This window comes from Mobula birostris, chromosome 2 (genome assembly GCF_030028105.1).
Source record: "Mobula birostris isolate sMobBir1 chromosome 2, sMobBir1.hap1, whole genome shotgun sequence".
NCBI lineage: Eukaryota > Metazoa > Chordata > Chondrichthyes > Myliobatiformes > Myliobatidae > Mobula > Mobula birostris.
This window is the reverse complement of record NC_092371.1, coordinates 59,039,321-59,059,187: the sequence shown is the minus strand read 5'-3', so window position 1 is coordinate 59,059,187 and position 19,867 is coordinate 59,039,321. Positions and strand designations below refer to the sequence as shown.

General features: G+C 41.9%; 1 protein-coding gene across 2 annotated transcripts in view; it reads left to right on the top strand.

Annotated features, from left to right (window-relative positions):
• Positions 1-19,867, top strand: part of nol4lb (nucleolar protein 4-like b) — a 371,742-nt gene that overhangs the window by 296,603 nt on the left and 55,272 nt on the right. For both annotated transcript variants that reach the window (XM_072241820.1, XM_072241828.1), the window contains exon 9: positions 6,845-7,036. In XM_072241820.1, the coding sequence (XP_072097921.1) occupies positions 6,845-7,036 (192 nt within the window). The remainder of the gene's footprint in view (positions 1-6,844; positions 7,037-19,867) is intronic.

The window sequence follows — 19,867 nt, the reverse complement described above, 5'->3', positions numbered from 1 at the left end:
CCCCCATCACCCAGGGCATGCCCTCTTCTCATTGTTACCGTCAAGAAGGAGGTACAGAAGCCTGAAGGCACACATTCAGTGATTCTGGATCAGCTTCTTCCCCTCTGCCATCCGATTCCTAAACGAACATCGACCCATGAACACCACCTCACTTTTATTTTCTTTTGCAATATTTTTAATGTAATTATTTAATAAGCACGTATTTACTTATTGTAATTGATTTGCTTGTTTATTTATTTTTCCTTTATTATCTGGTATTGCATTGTACTGCTGACGCTAAGTTAACAAATTTAATAACTTATGCTGGTGATATTAAACCTGATTCTGATTCTGAACCCTGCGAGTGGTCCAGGTGACTTAGCTGCCTTCAAGCTTTTCAGCTTCCCAAGCACCACAGTATAACAGCCACACTCACTTCTACCCCCTGACACTCATGCATTTCTGGCATTCTGCTAGTGTCTTCCATAGTGAAGACTGATGCAAAATACTTGTTAAGTTCATCTGCTATTACTTTATTCCCCATTACTACCTCTCCATTGTAATTTTCCAGTGGTCCAATATCCACTCTCGTCTCCTTGACTCTTCATATATCTGAAAAACCTTTTTGTATCCTCCTTGATATTGTTGGCTATCTTACCTTCATATTTCATCTTTTTCCTTCTTATGGTTATTTTTAGTTGCCTTCTGTTGGATTTAAAAGCCTTCCCAATCCTTTAATTTCTCACAAATTTGTATCTTTCCTGCACTTTCTGAATTTCCCCCATAAACACCAGTCATTGCTGTTCTGCTATCACCTCTGCTGGTGTTCCCTTCCTGTCAGCTTTGGCCAGTTGCTCTCTCATGCCTCTATAAATCTCTTTATTCCACTGTAATGCTGATTTTATCTTCTCCTTATGAAACTGTAGGGTGAATTCTATCATGTTTTGATCACTGTCTCCTTAGGGTTCCTTTACCCTAAACTTCCTAATCAAATCTGGGTCATTACATAACACCCAATCCAGAATTGCCATTCTCCTAGTGGGCTTAACCACAAGCTGCTCTAAAAAGCCATCTCATAGGCATCCTCCAAATTCCTTCTCTTGAGGTGCAGTACCAACCTGATTTTCCCAATCTAGCTGCATATTGAAATGCCCCATGATTGCCCTTTTTACATGCCTTTTCTATCTCCTGTTGTAATTTGTAGCCTGCATCCTGGCTGCTGTTCGATCGCCTGTATATAACTCTCATCATTTTTACCCTTATAATTTCTTAACTGTAACCACAAGGATTCTACATCTTCTGATCCTATGTCACCTCCTTCCAAAGATTTGATTTCATTTATTTTACCGATAGAGCCACCCGACCCCTTCTGCCTCCCTGCCTGTCCTTTCGGTACAATGTGTATCCTTGGATGTTAAGCTCTCAACTGTGTTCTTCTTTCAGCCATGACTCAGAGATCTCACAGCATCATACCTGTCAATCTTCTAACTGCGCCATAAGATCATCTACCTTACTCCATATACTTCTGTTTATTTATTTGTTTTAGTTAGAGATGCAGTGCAGAACGGGCCCTTCTGGCCAAACAAGCCACATCACACAGCAACCCACCATTTAACCCTAGCCTAATCACAGGATTGCAATGACCAATTAACCTACTAACCAGTATATCTTTGGATTGTGGGAGGAAACCGGAGCACCCAGAAGAAACCCACATGGTCACATGAAAAACAGACAAACTCCTTACAGAGCACATCTGAATTGAACTCCAAACTCCGACACCCCAACCTGTACTAGCATTGCGCTAACCGCACACAACCGTGGCACCCCAATGATGTTGATCATTAACTACAATTTTTCTCAATCAATCAATTTTTGATTGAATGAGAAAAATTGTTCTGGAATACTAAAGGCAAAATAGGGCCATGGTATGATTAAACCTACAGTATTATTGAGGAAGATTTATTTACAAAACATTCCAATTGGTTTCCCTTTCCACAAATGCTGACTGACAGGCTGAATTCTTTCAGCATGCTTTTTGGTAATACACGATATTATGCAATTCCCCAACAACATATATGGGACACATAAAGTGCAACAGAGGTTGGGCAAATTGATTTCTGGGATGGGGTGAGATGAGAGCTGACATATGGAAACTTACAAAAAGCTTACAAGGTCCCTTTGGGTAAACGCAGGGATGATGATAAGAGGCATAGTCAAGTGAACAGCCAACAATTTATTCCCAAGGTGGAAATGGCTAATCTGAGGGGCATAATTTTAAGGTGATTAGAGGAAAGTGTAGGGGGATGTAAAAGGTAAGATTTTTACAGAGAGTAATGTGAATGCATGGAATTCACTGCCAGGTGTGGTGATAGAGGTAGATGCATTAGGGACATTTAAGAAACTCTTAGATAGGTACACGGATGAAAGAAAACTGGAAGGAAGTGTTAGATATATCCTAGAGTAGATTAAAAGGTTGGCAGAATATCATGGCCAAAGGGTCTGTACGTTGCCGTAGTGTTCTATCTTTACCTGGGTTGGAATGTTTAGAATGCAGGGTCATAATATTAGTAAGAAGTCCACCATTAAGAATAGAATTAAGAGACTAAGTAGTGACTCTCAGTTGTTTTCTACTCAAGACAGCAGTAGAGTTCATTTCACTGAGTATATAAAAAATAAAAAGTGTTTTTTTTGGATAGTAAGTGAATCATGGAAACGGAAGTAGTGAAGTGTTTCTGAGGTAAAAGCTCAGCCACAATCTTATTAAATGAAGCAACAAGGGTAAAGGGCCAAATGGCCCATTCCAACTTCTATATTTTAATGTTGAAGCTGAGTTGAGATTGAACTTGACATGAGGCCAACATTTGACCCTGTGTGACATCAAATAGTCAAGGTAAGATTGAAGTCAATGGCCACAGACATTAGATTTACACCCTGCACAAGATGTGGTTCATAATCAATCAGGTCAGTAATATCACTTCTCTCAGAACAGCATTCTGCCCATCAGTGAGTTGTTTGTTGGCAGAGAAACTGAAGGAGTTGGACTTGGTCTGGATCATGCTACTGTCTGTGTCAGAGAGGCGATGGAGGAGTTCGTGTGCAGTCTAACAAAAAGTGGTCATTTTAGTTGCTTTTCTTGTGATCAGAAGACCCTGTTGGACATTGTTAATGTGGAATGCTGTAAGTTTGATTCACTGATTTATTGACAGATGGTGGGGAAGCTATGTGGCCTCAGTCGAAGTGAAGTTTAGACCTCAAGCCGCGGTGTCGTCTGTTTACAGCTGCCCAGGAAAGAGGCATTGGAGTCAGTGCACTCCTCCAGAATGCCAGGAGCGGTGTGGCATGGTGCCTAAGCTATAGTTGGTGCTGCCGCCCCATTGTTCACTTGACAGAAGACAAGCTGTATTGTGTTCGACTGCACACTGCTGCAACATTCATAGACTCTTTGACTATATTTTTTGCGTGACTACATTTTACTGATATCTTATATGTGTTTGCTGATTTATATGTGCTATATATGCCTTGTACAGTGTATGGCTGTTGGTACTGAGTCTTGCACCTTAGCCCCAGAGTAATACTGTTTCATTTGGCTGTATTCATGAATGATTGAATGATAATTAAACTTGATCTTAAATCACCCCAATCTACTTCAACAATAGCCTTTCTTCCACCTCATGGTCAAAAGTGGGGATGTTGACTGATGATTGCATAATATGTAATGCAATTTGCAGCACTTTACGAAAAGGAGTTGCATGCTGCAAGAACTTATAATGAAGGGTCTTAGCTGAAGCACCAACTGTTTATTCCTCTCCACTGATGTCACCTGACCTGCTGAATACTGTGTGAATTCACCTAGGCATATGCCTCAGTAGTTGCCCTAAAAGGAGCATCTGAAAGAGAGAGAATGAATAGAGAGTTAGATTGATTTAGGAAGGAAGCTTAGGGTTTGACTGATGAAGATGCAGCTGTGATGATGTAGTGAGTGGAATCAGGCCAGAACTTTAAGAAAAATAACAAATAGCAAATTGGATAAGAGTCATAGAGTCTGAGTGAGATATAGTACTGAATCTGTTGAATCAACAACTCATTTTTCACTAATCCTACATTAATCCCATTTATTTTTATTCTCTCTCATTCTCATCAATATGCCCCTTCTTCCATGAAAGGAAGGATTTTATTTTTACCTAGTCATGGGACAGTTTACAGTGACTGATTAACCTAGTAACTGATACGTCGTTGGAATGTGGAAGGAATCACATGCATTCCACGGGGATGATGTACAAACTCCTTACAGAGGGTGCCAGAATTGAACTGTGAACTTCAATGTCCTGTGCTGTAATAGTGTCGCGGTAACTGTTGTGCTACCATGGTGCCCACGCAAACTCCATACAGTGAGCACCGTAGGTCTGGATTGAACAGAGCTCTCTTCTGTGAGGCAGTGGTTCTACTAGTTGTACTATTCATTAATGCACAAGTTTGTTAGTTAAGTTGTGCAGAGGGAAGAGGTGGTTTCTGCAAGGCAAAGTAAATTATTGAGTGGGTATGAGTCACAAAAAACAAAAAAAATGACAGCCAAATAAGAAGTAATATGAGGACAAACAAAAGGAAAACAAAATTATCATTAACAACAGTAATGTGTAAAGTTAGTGTTATTGTTAACAATGAAGTATCTTAGATACTCTAAAGGTTTGTATATGCACAACATTATCTTAAACACAGGGGATTTAACTTAATGGTTTTTCATGTCTTGCAATAGTGCGTACTTTTTCAGCTATTTAGATTCTGATGAAAAACATACCATAATATACATATTTTTCCTTTGCTACCAGTGGCGAAGAACGTACAATAATCAAGAAAATAACACATAACCAGAATTAAAGCCCACACTAAAAAGGAAGACACCAACCTTTTTAAAAATCCTGAATTATTTTTATAGCTTCCCTCTATCTCTGTAACCAACTTTCCCAAAATATTAAACGAGTGACAACAAAGTGCTCGTTACATGAAAAAGAAAGTAAAAGTCTAGATTAGAAGCCCCAACATTCTCATTGCTAAAATTCTATTAGGAAGAAGAATTAATAGAACCATGTATTTGTATACAGCATGTTTGCATACGCTTTGCATCTTTAGTGGACCTGTTCATCAAAGGGATTTTGAGTATATTTGGAAGTATTACACCCATTATATATTGAAATCCTACACATCGATAGATGGGGCCAATCTTACAGTCGTGGTTTACCCTAACGCGAGTGTCACTTTCTTGTTGTGCTTTGTGCTGTCATCAACATGAACAGTGCTCATTAATTAGGTAATGACAGAAATTGGATTTAAAGTTTGCAACCTACAATCATTGTTTTAACTCTCAGTGATAATATCATGCAGGAAAATGTGAGACATCTAATTCATTGGCTTTATAAATTGCTCCTTATTATTTTAATGTATTAATTAGCTCAATGCTGGCAGCACTATGCAAAATCAAGGCATCTTCGCAATGAGAGATTGTGGTTAAAGGCACCTTTATCTTTGGGGCCCCTATACCTTTGCTGCCCATAGTGTGTCTGAGGTTGGATGAACGGCCATTACCCCACCACTATTAATTAACACAATTTCCCTGCGGTCTGCTGTGTTTCCTCTCCCTGCCCATGGTGATATGACAGCTGCCTGCCTAATTACCCAGGTCAAGTTTTAAAATGTTTTAAACAGAAGAATCTCATGGTATTTTAAAGGACAGATGTCCCAGTTCACTGTTTTTGATTATGCTTGATTTAGCATAATAGCAAAATGAAGTACCCAGTTAGAGTGCCAAAGACAGGTGAAGTCCATTTTCCAGGCAATTAACATTAAATTAATTGGGTTAAAGGTTTTATTGATATGAAGACAGGAAAATGCAAACTGTGTATTTACCTTGGTTCCTTGTGTTTGCAGCATTTCCTACAATGTTGTTAGTTCTGATAATACATTCGTAAATGATCATGGCAATGTCCTGCAGAAGGCTGGCCATGCATTGCGGAAAATTGACAACTACAAATTAATAGGTATGAGTCGAAAAAACTTGTGGAGAGGTAATGTAAAGATTTAGGTGAAGGCTAAGTAAGACTGACTCTACATGCTAAAATTGACTGAAGCAATACCAAATGTAGGAACAAAGTAGTAGAGCTGAATATAAAGCTGTAGTAAAAATGGATGATGTGAGGTGAATGGAACATACCCCAGTTTGCTAGAACTGTTATGCATGTCTTGAAGTAGTTCATCTTGCTCAGGGCAAGATGTTTGTACGTAAAGATTGTTGAGATTTTGCTGTCTAATTTAAAGATGGGCAATATATTACTTACCAACAAGCTTTAGCCATGTGTGTGTAATTCCACAAAAAATACTGTTACAATGTCTTTTCTCAAAGATTTCAGAAGACCCGCTATGTTAAATTTGGATTAACAAAGCTTGCTATTATGTAAAGTAAAAACTATGTTAAGGTAATGACTGAATATGTAATGGCATTATGAATTTTAATTTTTAAGTATGAGAAAAGTGTATAATGGATATTCCCTCAATATTGGATTGGTGCAAAGATAGGCTAACTTCCATACTGTTGAGCTCCAAGGTATGCTGTATCAGTTTGGGAGCTTCCTGTCCTGGTAGAGAAAAGAATATCTTCGCGATTTTTATTCCTCTAACAGCCAGTTTATAATTATACTGACTGTATGTTGCTACCTGCTTGACCATGCGCTAGTATGTAGCTTACAGTTAAAAGAGGAAAATGTAGACAGTGTTCAACTTTAAACAAAACAACATGAACCTGTGCATTCTGTGAGCAAAGACTTCATTGCTACAGATCAGCATTTCTGATTCTAATATTTTCTTTTGCCAACAGATGTTTGTGAGGCTGTTTGTGGATGAAAATCTTGACCGAATGGTTCCCATTTCGAAACAGCCCAAAGAAAAGATTCAAGCTATAATTGAGTCATGCAGCCGACAGTTCCCAGAATTTCAGGAGCGAGCCAGGAAACGCATTCGCACTTACCTCAAGTCCTGCAGACGAATGAAAAAAAATGGCATTGAACTGGTGAGGAATTCAAAGTAAATCTGAATTTCAGTATATCCTGATAGTATAGACTACAAATCAAAGTTGGTGAAATCAGAAACAATCACTTTGAAGTGATTTTACGACTTGCAGAATGCATATGTTTTCATTGTTGAACATATTTTACCAGATCTATAATTAAAACAAAATCAAGTACACCCATATCTCCTTCTGGTATATTTTCCTTCGTTAATCTAACAGATAGCTAGCCAGTGGTATAGTGGCATCTGTACCGGACTTCAAGGCAAGTGGTCCCAGGTTCGAATCCAGCGGCCCCTTGCATGCTTTCCATCTGTGCTAGGTTGAGCATTGAGCTAGCAACTCGGTCTCGTCAAAAACAGATAAATGCTAAAGAAACAGCAAGATTATCGCCCGATGCACCGCAAGGCGCGGAGTGGATCAGCAATCTAGCATATATCTGATACTGAGTCAAAATAACTGCAGCCACCAATGTTACACCAAACTTTCTATTTGGATTGTGATATCAAATGCACCACCTAATGTTTGTGCTTTAAACTTTGCCAGTCAAGTAAATATCTTGGCATTTGCTGTCAAATCAGTTCTCCCTTGATATTTACAAACACATTAAAATAATTATTAAAAATTACTAAATAATTATTTGGAGAAGACTGTACACTTATTTTAGTGTGAGGGTGATTACAAACTTGTACTTTCTACCTGGTATCAACTAATCAGGATTGAGCAGCCGTTCGTCTTCAAGCTGGTGACTTTAAAGTGCAGAGTCTCGAGAATATCTTCAGATTTAGATTTACTTATCATATGTACGTCAAAACATGCAGTGAAATCTGCATGAAATCATTGCCATCCCTTTTTAAAGATGGTTCTGGTGGCGAGATTTGATTGAGGATTTTCCATTACTTGTCTAGGAAGTATTTTCTCCTTCCCTATCAGACCTTTCTCCATCCTAATTAGGTCAGGTCTTTTGGGGACCAGAGGCTGTCCCAGATGACCAGTTTGTTTTTAGTTTCTTGTTCATCCTCTGTGTATCTGTTTCAACACAGCTTTGGCAAGGAATTGGTGGCAAGATGCCTGCTGGCATCTACAGCTGTTTTATATAAAATATAAACACATGCAATATACTTGGCAAGAATTCGGTTATAAATTTTAAATTGGTCATCATTGTGGAGCAATGCTTTATATATGCATTGGGAGAATATGGGAAGCCCTGATCCTGTCGAAGTTATTGGAAAGGAAGTTTACTGCAGAATGCATAATCATGTCACACATGTAGAGGGCATCAGAAAAGTAAAAGCAGTATCATTGAGGAAGATGCTCTTGTGCAGGGCTTCCCAACGTTGGGGTCTTCAGACCCATTACTTAATGGTATTGGTCCATGGCATAAAAATGGTTGGGGACCCCTGCTCTAGTCGATCCTGGCAATAGGGGGAGATACTGAGAACAGTTGATGAAACAAATAGAGTTACACGTGAAAGCTACAAAGGAGAATGAAAATAAGTTTACAATATTGACTTCTTGTTACAAATAGTCTAGGAAAAGCTGCTTGTAGGAACAATGTGTGTTCCTTAAAAAAGAACAACAGTGATGTTGTAGATGAAATATAGAAATTAAAGTTCAAATTAGGTGTATTATTAAAGTACATGTATGTCACCATGTACAACCCATGATTCATTTTCTTGGGGCATACTCAGTAAATCCTTCATACAATAATAACCAATACAGAATCAATGAAAGACTGCACCATCCTGGGTGCTCAACCGGTGTGTAAAAGACAACAGACTGCAAATACAAAAACAAAAGAAAATTAGTAATAAATAAATAAGCAATAAATATTGAAAACATGAGGTGAAGAGTCCATAGGTTGTGGGACTAACTATTCCAATGATCGGGCAAGTGAAGCTGGGTGAAGTTACCCCTTTGGCTCAAGAGCCTGACAGTTGTGGAGTAATAACTGTGAGTCCTGAGGGTCCTGGACCTTCTTCCTGATGGCAGCAGCCAGAGAGCATGACCTAAGTAGTGGAGGTCCCTGATGATGGATGCTTCTTCACTACGACGATTCTTGTAGGTGTACTCAATAATGGGGAGAGCTTTACACCGATGGACTGGGCCATATCCACTGCTTTTTGTAGGATTCTGTAAGTTCAAGGGCATTGGTGTTTCCATACCAGATTGTGATTGTAGCCAATCAATATATGCTCCACTACACATCTGCAGATGTTTGTCAAAATTTTAGATTCATGCAGAATCTTCACAAACTCCTAAAGAAGAGGCGCTGGCGTGCTTTCTTTATAATTGCACTTACGTGGTGGGCCTAGGCCAGGCCCTCCAAGATGATAGTACCGAGGAATTTTAAACCGCTGACTGTCTACACCCCTGATCCTCCAACGAGGATTGGCTTATCGGAGTTTAGTTTCCTCCTCTTGAAATCAATAAATCAGCTCGTTGGACTTGCTGACATTGAATAAGAGGTTGTTGTTATATCACCACTCAGTCAGATTTTCAATCTCCTTCCGATATGCTGATTTGTTGCCACCTTTAATTCAGCCTACGACAGTTGTATCATCTGCAAACTGGAGTATAGCATTGGAGCTGAATTTAGCCACACAGTCATAAGTGTAAAGCTAGTAGAACAAGGGCTAAGCACACAGCTTTGAGGTGCACCTGTGCTGATGGAGATCGTGGAGGAGATGTTGTTGCCAATATGAACTGACAGGGATTCACAAGAGAGGAAACAAAGGATCCAATTGCACAAGGAAGTATTGTGGCGAGCCCAAGGTCTTGAAGCTTATTGACTGGTTTTAAGGGGATAATGGTATTGATATGTTTTTTTTCTCTTTGCACATTGGGTGCATGATGGTCCTTTTTTTGATGGGTTCTTTTGAGGTAGCTTTGTTTTGTTGCTGCCTATAAGGAGACAAATCCCAAGGTTGTATAATGTATACATACATACATTCTTAATAAATGTACTTTGAATTCCAAGTTGTAGTCGATGAACAGCATCCTGATATATGCATCTTCACCACCCAGATGTCGCAGAATTGACTGAAGAGCCAATGGATCTGTAATGATGGTAGGCAAATTGGAGCAGGTCCAAGTTGCTTCTCAGACAGGAGTTGATATGTTTCATCACATTCCTCTCAAAGCATGTCATCACTATGGATGTAAGTGGCACCAGACGATAGTCATTGAAGCAGGTTAACGTGTTCCTCTTAGGCACCGGCATAATTGAAGCCTGCTAAAAGCAGGTAAGTACCTCAGACTGCCAAAGTGAGAGGTTAAAGATCTCGCTAAACACTTCAGTCATTTGATCAGCACAGATCTGGACTGAATGTTTTTCCATGGGTTCGCTCTTCTGAAGGTTGCTTTTAAGTCGCCCACAGAGACTGAAATCACAGGATCATCAGGGCTGTGGGAGTTTGTGTTGGTTCCTCCATATTTTAGAAGGCATTGAGCTCATCTGGAAGTGAAGCTCTGTTGTCACCTATGTTGTGTGATATTACTTTATAAGAGATGATCGCATTCAAGCCCTGCCACAGCTGTGAAACCTCCTTCATTGATTCATGTTTAGTCCAGAATTGCCACTTCACTCGTGAGATGGCTTTCTGGAGATCGTACCTGGACCTTTTGTAACATATTTGGTCACCAGACTTAAATGCCTATGACCTGGCCTTCCCCAGATTGTGGATCTCATGGTTCATCTAGGACTTGGGAAAGACTCTGAGTGATGTTGTGGGGTCAACACTCATCTACAGTTGTTGTAATGATGTCCATGACAACCATGGTGTATTCATTCAGATCCTCTGATGAGTCCTTGAGTACTATCCAGTTCACTGATTTGAAGCAATCCCATAGATGCTCCTCTGTCTCTTTGTTATCCTAATCTCTAGAGCTTTGCTCTTTAGCCTTTAGCTGTATACAGGTAGGAGAAGAACAGCCAAATGATCAGATTTACTGAAAAGCAGTCTGGGCATAGAACAGTAGGCATTCCTTATCTTAGTATAACAGTGGTTTGGTATATTGGGACCTCTGGTGCTGCAGGTAATTATCATTTGCTGATGGTAATTGGACTGGGTTTTCTTCAAACAAGCCTGGTTTTCAGTCCCCGACTATGATTTAAAATGCATTGGGATGGGCTACTTCTTGTTCAGAGATAGTCATTAAATAATTTGTATCATTATTTACTTAATTGGAGACCAATAACATCCAAGCTTTCTGCAGATACTAATATTGAATTCAGAATTTTGGCAAACCAAGAGACAGTTTTAAAAAAAAAGATGCTCCAAAAGAGCAACCAGTTCTCTGGACAAAGTGACCTCCATTCTAAGATTTTTTTAAAAATGGGTGAGGAAATTGCATTCACTCCAGTACTCCCAATTTCCTTTCATCTGGAAAATATGTCTTTGCATTGTAAAATTTAGAATGGTGTGGCTGAAAAGATTGAGCAGACAGTCAGCGTGGACTTGTAAATTTTGAATCTGCTGGGGTTGTCCATTGTGCCAGTGCTCCTGATGCAGCCTCCTCTACATTGGTGAGACCCATTGTAAATTGGGGGACCACTTCATAGAGCACCTCCACTCTATCTGCCAAAAGTGGAACTTCCCGGTGGCCAAACATTTTAATTCTGATTCCTATTCCTGTTCCAACAAGTCGGTCCATGTGCCAGGATGAGGCCCCCTCAGGGTGGAGGAGCAACACCTTAGATCCTGACTGGGTAGCCTTCAGCCTGATGTCATGAATATTGATTTCTCCTTCTGGTTTAAAAAAAAATCCTTCCCCCTCCCCTCTTCTATTCCTCACACTGACCTCTTACCACTTCTTACCTATCTATCACTTCCCCCTGGGTCCCCTCCTCCTTCCCTATCTCCTATGGTCCACTCTTTTCTCTTATAAGATTCCAGATTGCCTTCTCTCCAGCCGCTTACTTTTCCTAAACATCTGGCTTCACCTAGCTATCCTTCTTCCCCTCCTTCCCACCCCCCTTTTGTTCTGGTGTCTTTCCCCTTCTTTTCCAGTCCTGCAGAAGGGGCTCAGTCGGAAACATTGACTGTTTATTCATTTCCATAGATGCTGCCTGATCTGATGAGTTCCTCCAGCATTTTGTGTGTGTTGATTGTGATTTGCAACTGTTTATAATTATGACATGTACAGTGCTTCTTAAAGACAAGGTGAGATGCAACTTTTACTTGTCTCTGTGAATGTAGCAATAAATGAAGTTTAACAGGGTAAAAATTTACAAATAGTACAAGAAAAAGTGGTAACCCAAGAAACTGAACAACACAAGTAAAGGTGTTATAATGGATGATAAATGAAATGATTCAGGACCTGCCACTGCAAGATTCTCTTGTGCACACAAAGCATAGGCATTTACCAGCCCATGTGCATGGAAAGATCCTCTCCACTTGCCTTTTTCAATATATGTCACTATTCTCAGGCTCAGCAATATTATGCCAATTACATGAATGTGACATGGACTTATCCTGACACACAGTCCTAGACCAAGTAATTTCCTACCTGCAAATCCTATCCCCTTAATGTGTGGGGACAGAATGTTTTAAACTGTGGTTATTCTTCACAGAGTTTGGTGGACGCACTAAAGACACTCGCAAATTTCTACAAAGGTGCTGTGGAGAGCATTCTAACTGGCTGCATCACCATCTGTTATAGGGTGGGGGGGGTGCTACTGCACAGGATTGAAATAAGCTGCAGAGAGTTGTAAACTGAATCAGCTCCATCACAAGCACTAGCCTCCGTAGTATCCAGGACATCTTCAAAGAGCGATGCCTCAAAAAGGTGGTATCCATCATTGAGGACCCCATCACCCAGGACATGCCCTCTTCTCTTTGCTACCATCAGGAAGGAGGTACAGAAGCCTGACGGCACACACCTAACAATTCAGGAACAGCTTCTTTCCCTCTACCATCTGATTTCTGAATGGACATTGAACCCATGAACAATACGTCACTGCTTCATTTTCATGTTTGCACTACTTCTTTAATTTAACTATATATTTTTTCTCACCCTGATTGCTGTCCCTAGAGTGTACTGTACAGGACTGAGATCTCAGATGATGTTCCTGGGGTTTGTTGGAGCCACTCTCCCAGTCCAGCTGTCACAGTTCCAAGTGCTCCTATCACCACTGGGATTACCCTGGCTTTAACCTTCTACATCCTTTCTATCTGCTCTTTCAAGCCAGTATTTCTCCAGCTTCTCATATTCTTTCTTCCTGATGTTACTGTCATTCAGGATTGCCACATCTATTACTATTGCTTTCTTCTGTTCCTTGTCCAGTATTACTATGCCTGGTTGGTTGGCCAGTTCCTGCTTATCAGTCTGTATTTGGAAGTCCCACAGGACCTTAGCTCTGCCATTCTCCAGTACCTTCAACGCCCTGCCCCTCCAAGCTGAGACTGACACCAGGAATTGTCTGGCTTCTGCAGTGCAAGGGTCCGGGGTTCAGGTCCTGGAGGTGGCGGCCCAGTTGGAGTCTTGGGCTGGATCAGTCGAAGCAAGTAGCTGAAGAAGTGAGCGGAAGAATTTCGGGTCGAAATAGTCGTTTTTTTTTTAAAGAACTGCTCGGGGAGAAGGGTCTGCACTGCGCAGGCACGTGACATAGCGCGCCAAGGTTTAAAAAGCAGACCACCATATACAGCGGCCATCGTCGGAGTGGACTGAGTCAGAGTGGGACGGCTTTGGCTCAAACAGGCTTCGGCGAGAACAGGCAGAGGCCAGGGTGGGTTCCAGTAAGTTTTTTGTTCAGATTGTCTAGCGTAGAGAGAATGGCAGGCAGGATGTTGGAATGCTCCTCTTGCAGGATGTGGGAAGTCAGGGAGCCCTCCGGTGTCCCTGACAATGACACCTGTAAGAAGTGCATCCAGCTGCAGCTCCTGACAAACCGCGTTAGGGAACTGGAGCAGGAGCTGGATGACCTGCGGATCATTCGGGAGAATGAGGAGATTATAGATCGTAGCTACAGGGAGGTAGTTACGCCAAAGGAGCAGAGGACAGGAAATTGGGTCACTGTCAGGCAAGGGAAGAGGAAAGGGCAGGCAGAGCAGGGTTCCCCTGTGGCCATTCCCCTCAGCAACAAGTATACCAACATTGGATACTGTTGGGGGGGATGACTTACCTGGGACTAGCTGCAGTAGCCGGATCTCTGGCACTGAGTCTGGCTCTGCAGTGCAGAAGGGAGGGGGGAAAAAGAGGAGAGCGGTAGTGATAGGGGACTCGATAGTTAGAGGTGCAGATAGGAGGTTCTGTGGTCGTGACAGAGAATCCAGGATGGTTTGTTGCCTCCCAGGTGCCAGGGTCAACGATGTCTCTGATCAATTGCATGACATTCTGAAGTGGGAGGGTGACCAGCCAGATGTCGTGGTGCATATAGGCACCAATGACATAGCAAGGAAAAGTGAAGAGGTCCTAGACAGTGAGTATAGAGAGCTTGGTAGTAAGTTGAAAAGCAGGACCTCAAGGGTGGTAATCTCAGGATTGCTACCTGTGCTGGGTGCCAGTGAGGGTAGGAATAGGATGCTCTGGAGGAGGAACGAGTGGCTGAGGGACTGGTGTAGGGGGCAGGGTTTCAGATTTCAGGATCATTGGGACCTCTGCTGGGGCAGGTGGGACCTGTACAAGAGAGACGGGTTACACTTGAACCACAGGGGGACCAATATCCTTTCAGGGAGGTTTGTTAGTGCTATTGGGGAGGCTTTAAACTAGATTTGCAGGGGAATGGGATCCAGAGTGCCAGAGCTGACAGTGTGGCTGGGGTGAAAATAAATGATATTGAAAGTTTAAGCAAATCCGCTGATAGAAAGGTTGTGAGTGGTGGTAAAAATCTTCTGAAGTGTATATATTTCAATGCTAGGAGTATTACGGGGAAGGCGGATGAGTTGAGGGCGTGGATTGACACGTGGAATTATGATGTTGTAGCAATTAGTGAAACTTGGCTACAGGAGGGGCAGGACTGGCAGCTTAATATTCCAGGGTTCCGATGTTTCAGGTGTGATCGAGGCAGAGGAATGAAAGGTGGGGGAGTAGCATTGCTTGTTAGGGAAAATATTACAGCAGTGCTCAGGCAGGACAGATTAGAGGGCTTGTCTACTGAGTCCTTATGGGTGGAGCTGAGAAACAGGAAAGGTATGGCCACATTAGTGGGATTGTATTACAGACCACCCAATAGTCAACAAGACTTGGAAGAACAAATCTGCAGAGAGATAGCAGACAACTGCAGGAAACATAAAGTTGTGGCGGTAGGGAATTTTAATTTTCCATACATTGATTGGGACTCCCATACTGTTAGGGGTCTAGATGGTTTAGAGTTTGTAAAATGTGTTCAGGAAAGTTTTCTAAATCAGTATATAGAGGGACCAACTAGAGGAGATGCAATATTGGATCTCCTGTTAGGAAACGAATTAGGGCAAGTGACAGAAGTCTGTGTAGGGGAGCACTTTGGTTCCAGTGATCATAATGCCATTAGTTTCAATTTGATCATGGACAAGGATAGATCTGGTCCTAGGGTTGAGGTTCTGAACTGGAAGAAGGCCAAATTTGAAGAAATGAGAAAGGATCTAAAAAGCGTGGATTGGGACAGGTTGGTCTCTGGCAAAGATGTGATTGGTAGGTGGGAAGCCTTCAAAGGGGAAATTTTGAGAGTGCAGAGTTTGTATGTTCCTGTCAGGATTAAAGGCAAATTGAATAGGAGTAAGGAACCTTGGTTCTCAAGGGATATTGCAACTCTGATAAAGAAGAAGAGAGAGTTGTATGAAATGTATAGGAAACAGGGGGTAAATCAGGTGCTTGAGGAGTATAAGAAGTGCAAGAAAATACTTAAGAAAGAAATCAGGAGGGCAAAAAGAAGACATGAGGTTGCCTTGGCAGTCAAAGTGAAGGATAATCCAAAGAGCTTTTACAAGTATACTAAGAGCCAAAAGGATTGTAAGGGATAAAATTGGTCCTCTTGAAGATCAGAGTGGTCGGCTTTGTGCGGAACCAAAGGAAATGGGGGAGATCTTAAATAGGTTTTTTGCGTCTGTATTTACTAAGAAAGCTGGCATGAAATCTACGGAATTGAGGGAATCAAGTACTGAGACCATGGCAACTGTACAGATTGAAAAGGAGGAGGTGCTTGCTGTCTTGAGGAAAATTAAAGTGGATAAATCCCCGGGACCTGACAGGGTGTTTCCTCGGACCTTGAAGGAGACTAGTGTTGAAATTGCGGGGGCCCTGGCAGAAATATTTAAAATGTCGCTGTCTACGGGTGAAGTGCCGGAGGATTGGAGAGTGGCTCATGTTGTTCCGTTGTTTAAAAAAGGATCGAAAAGTAATCCGGGAAATTATAGGCCGGTGAGTTTAACGTCAGTAGTAGGTAAGTTATTGGAGGGAGTACTAAGAGACAGAATCTACAAGCATTTGGATAGACAGGGGCTTATTAGGGAGAGTCAACATGGCTTTGTGCGTAGTAAGTCATGTTTGACCAATCTGTTGGAGTTTTTCGAGGAGGTTACCAGGAAAGTGGATGAAGGGAAGGCAGTGGATATTGTCTACATGGACTTCAGTAAGGCCTTTGACAAGGTCCCGCATGGGAGGTTAGTTAGGAAAATTCAGTCGCTAGGTATACATGGAGGGGTGGTAAATTGGATTGGACATTGGCTCGATAGAAGAAGCCAGAGAGTGGTGGTAGAGAGTTGCTTCTCTGAGTGGAGGCCTATGACTAGTGGTGTGCCACAGGGATCAGTGCTGGGTCCATTGTTATTTGTCATCTATATCAATGATCTGGATGATAATGTGGTAAATTGGATCAGCAAGTTTGCTGATGATACAAAGATTGGAGGTGTAGTAGACAGTGAGGAGGGTTTTCAGAGCCTGCAGGGGGACTTGGACCAGCTGGAAAAATGGGCTGAAAAATGGCAGATGGAGCTTAATACTGACAAGTGTGAGGTATTGCACGTTGGAAGGACAAACCAAGGTAGAACATACAGGGTTAATGGTAAGGCACTGAGGAGTGCAGTGGAACAGAGGGATCTGGGAATACAGATACAAAATTCCCTAAAAGTGGCGTCACAGGTAGATAGGGTCGTAAAGAGAGCTTTTGGTACATTGGCCTTTATGAATCGTAGTATTGAGTATAAGAGCTGGAATGTTATGATGAGGTTGTATAAGGCATTGGTGAGGCCGAATCTGGAGTATTGTGTTCAGTTTTGGTCACCAAATTACAGGAAGGATATAAATAAGGTTGAAAGAGTGCAGAGAAGGTTTACAAGGATGTTGCTGGGACTTGAGAAACTCAGTTACAGAGAAAGGTTGAATAGGTTAGGACTTTATTCCCTGAAGCGTAGAAGAATGAGGGGAGATTTGATAGAGGTATATAAAATTATGATGGGTATAGATAGAGTGAATGCAAGCAGGCTTTTTCCACTGAGGCAAGAGGAGAAAAAAACCAGAGGACATGGGTTAAGGGTGAGGGGGGAAAAGTTTAAAGGGAACATTAGGGGGGGCTTCTTCACACAGAGAGTGGTGGGAGTATGGAATGAGCTGCCAGACGAGGTGGTAAATGCGGGTTCTTTTTTAACATTTAAGAATAAATTGGACAGATACATGGATGGGAGGTGTATGGAGGGATATGGTCCGTGTGCAGGTCAGTGGGACTAGGCAGAAAATGGTTCGGCACAGCCAAGAAGGGCCAAAGGGCCTGTTTCTGTGCTGTAGTTTCTATGGTTCTATGGTTCTATGCTTATGCTACATCTGCCCACAAAACCCTCCAAGTGAATGTGACAAGAGCAGGAAAAGTAACGCTGGCTCAGATGTTGCCCAGATTAACAAAGTCCACTCCAGTGGTTAGGGAACTGGGACCAGCTGGCGAGAAATTGGATAATGGAACAAACCATTAATGGACGAGACTGTTTTTTCTCCATTATTACGTATTGCATTGTACTGCTGCCAGAAAGACAACAAATTTCATGACATATGCCGGTGATATTAAACTTCCAAAGTCTTTGAACAGAAAATCCTACAAAAAGTAGTGGACATGGCCCAGTCTGTTACAGGTAAAGCCCTTCCCACCATTGAGCACATCTGCATGGAGCACTGTTGCAGAAAAGTAGCATCCATCATCAAGGGCCCCCAGCACCCAGGCCTCACTCTCTTCTCACTGCTGCCATCAGAAAGGAGGTACAGGAAACTTCAGGACCCACACTGTCAGGTTCAGGAACAGTTATTTACCCCTCAATCATCGGGCTCTTGAACCAGTGGGGATAACTTCATTCAACTTCACTCGTTGATATCATCACTGAACTGTTCCCACAACCTTTGGAGTCACTTCAAGGACTCATTGTCTCATGTTCTAAATATGTGTTGCTTATTTATTTATTGTGATTATTTCTTTTTTTTTTAAATTTGTATTTGCAGTTTGTTGTGTTTTGCACATCGGTTGTTCATCTGTCCTGTTGAATTCAGTCTTTCATTGCTTTCATCTATTAGGTTACTTGGATTTACTGAGTATGTCTGGAAGGGAATGAATGTATATGGTGACATGTATGTAGAAGGCAATGGCAAACTACTGCTGTAACTTGCTTTGTACGCGGTTCCCCACTACGTCAGAGAGGCGAGGAGGGAAATCGTCCACTAACTAGAGAAACTCTGGATGCGACGTACCTTTCCATTTACTTTAGACTTTTCCCCATAAATCCTGTGTCATATAGTCCTAGACGATGGAATGTGTCAGTCTACAACATTGCATGTGGAAACATGAGCTGAAACACAAGATTATTTACTTACTTTTTTCACATAATTTCTGTAAGAGTGAATTTCATTTGCATCTCAAATTTTTCAGTCGTAATTTGTGAATTCTGTAAGGTTGAATTTACATCATTCAAACTTCTGTATTGTGGAGGTCCCCTGTAGCATCTTAGCCACCCCATCCACCAAAGGAAGAACCTGTTGTGAAGGGGTCTTTGGCAAGGAGAAGTCATTATTGCCTGACAGGGACTTCAGGCAACTCTCAAACATCATCATCCGGGAGGGGGGAGAAGATGGCGGCGCGACAGCAGCGCGCCCGGCCACTTCAGTGATGATATCTGTTATCTGTCAAGTAGGGGACTGTGCACAATTCTGATTTGATGGAGACAGACGTGAGAGCACGGAGGAACATCTGGAAAACTTCTGAAATGCCCGCTTCGCTGCCGCTGCTGCTGTGTGGTAACTGGAATCTTCAGAGCAGAAGGCCCCGAAATCCTCGGCTTTGCGTGTTTCAGCGGCCGGGGAGAGGTCAAAGGCGCTCGGCAGAGGATGGCGCTCGGGAGGCTGTATCGGAGAGGCTTGTCAGAAGCTCGAAGTTTTCGGATGGATGGACTCAGTGTCAGCTGTGGTCGGCTGCTTCCAAGGTATCAGCAAGTTGACGGTGCCTGGAGGTTTATGGCAGGGAGTTTCTCCCTTTTGCCGCCTGCTATCGGGGACTCAGGAATTTGAGACTTTTTTTTTACTGTGCCCATGGTCTGTTCTTCATCAAATTATGGTATTGCGTTGCACTGCTGTAACTATATGTTATAATTATGTGGTTCTGTCAGTGTTAGTCTTTGGTTTGTCCTGTTTTCTGTGATATCACTCCAGAGAAACATTGTATCATTTCTTAATGCATGTATGCATTTCTAAATGACAATAAAAGAGGACTGAGTGTTCTCATAATCTAATCTAATCTAAATTTGCTGATGACACTACTGTTGTAGGACGAATCTCAGATGTCAATGAGGAGCCATCAGAAGTGAGGTAGATTGGCTGGTTGAATGGTTGGCAACAGCAACCTTGCACTCAATGTCAGCATGCCCACTTTAGGATGGAGAGAAT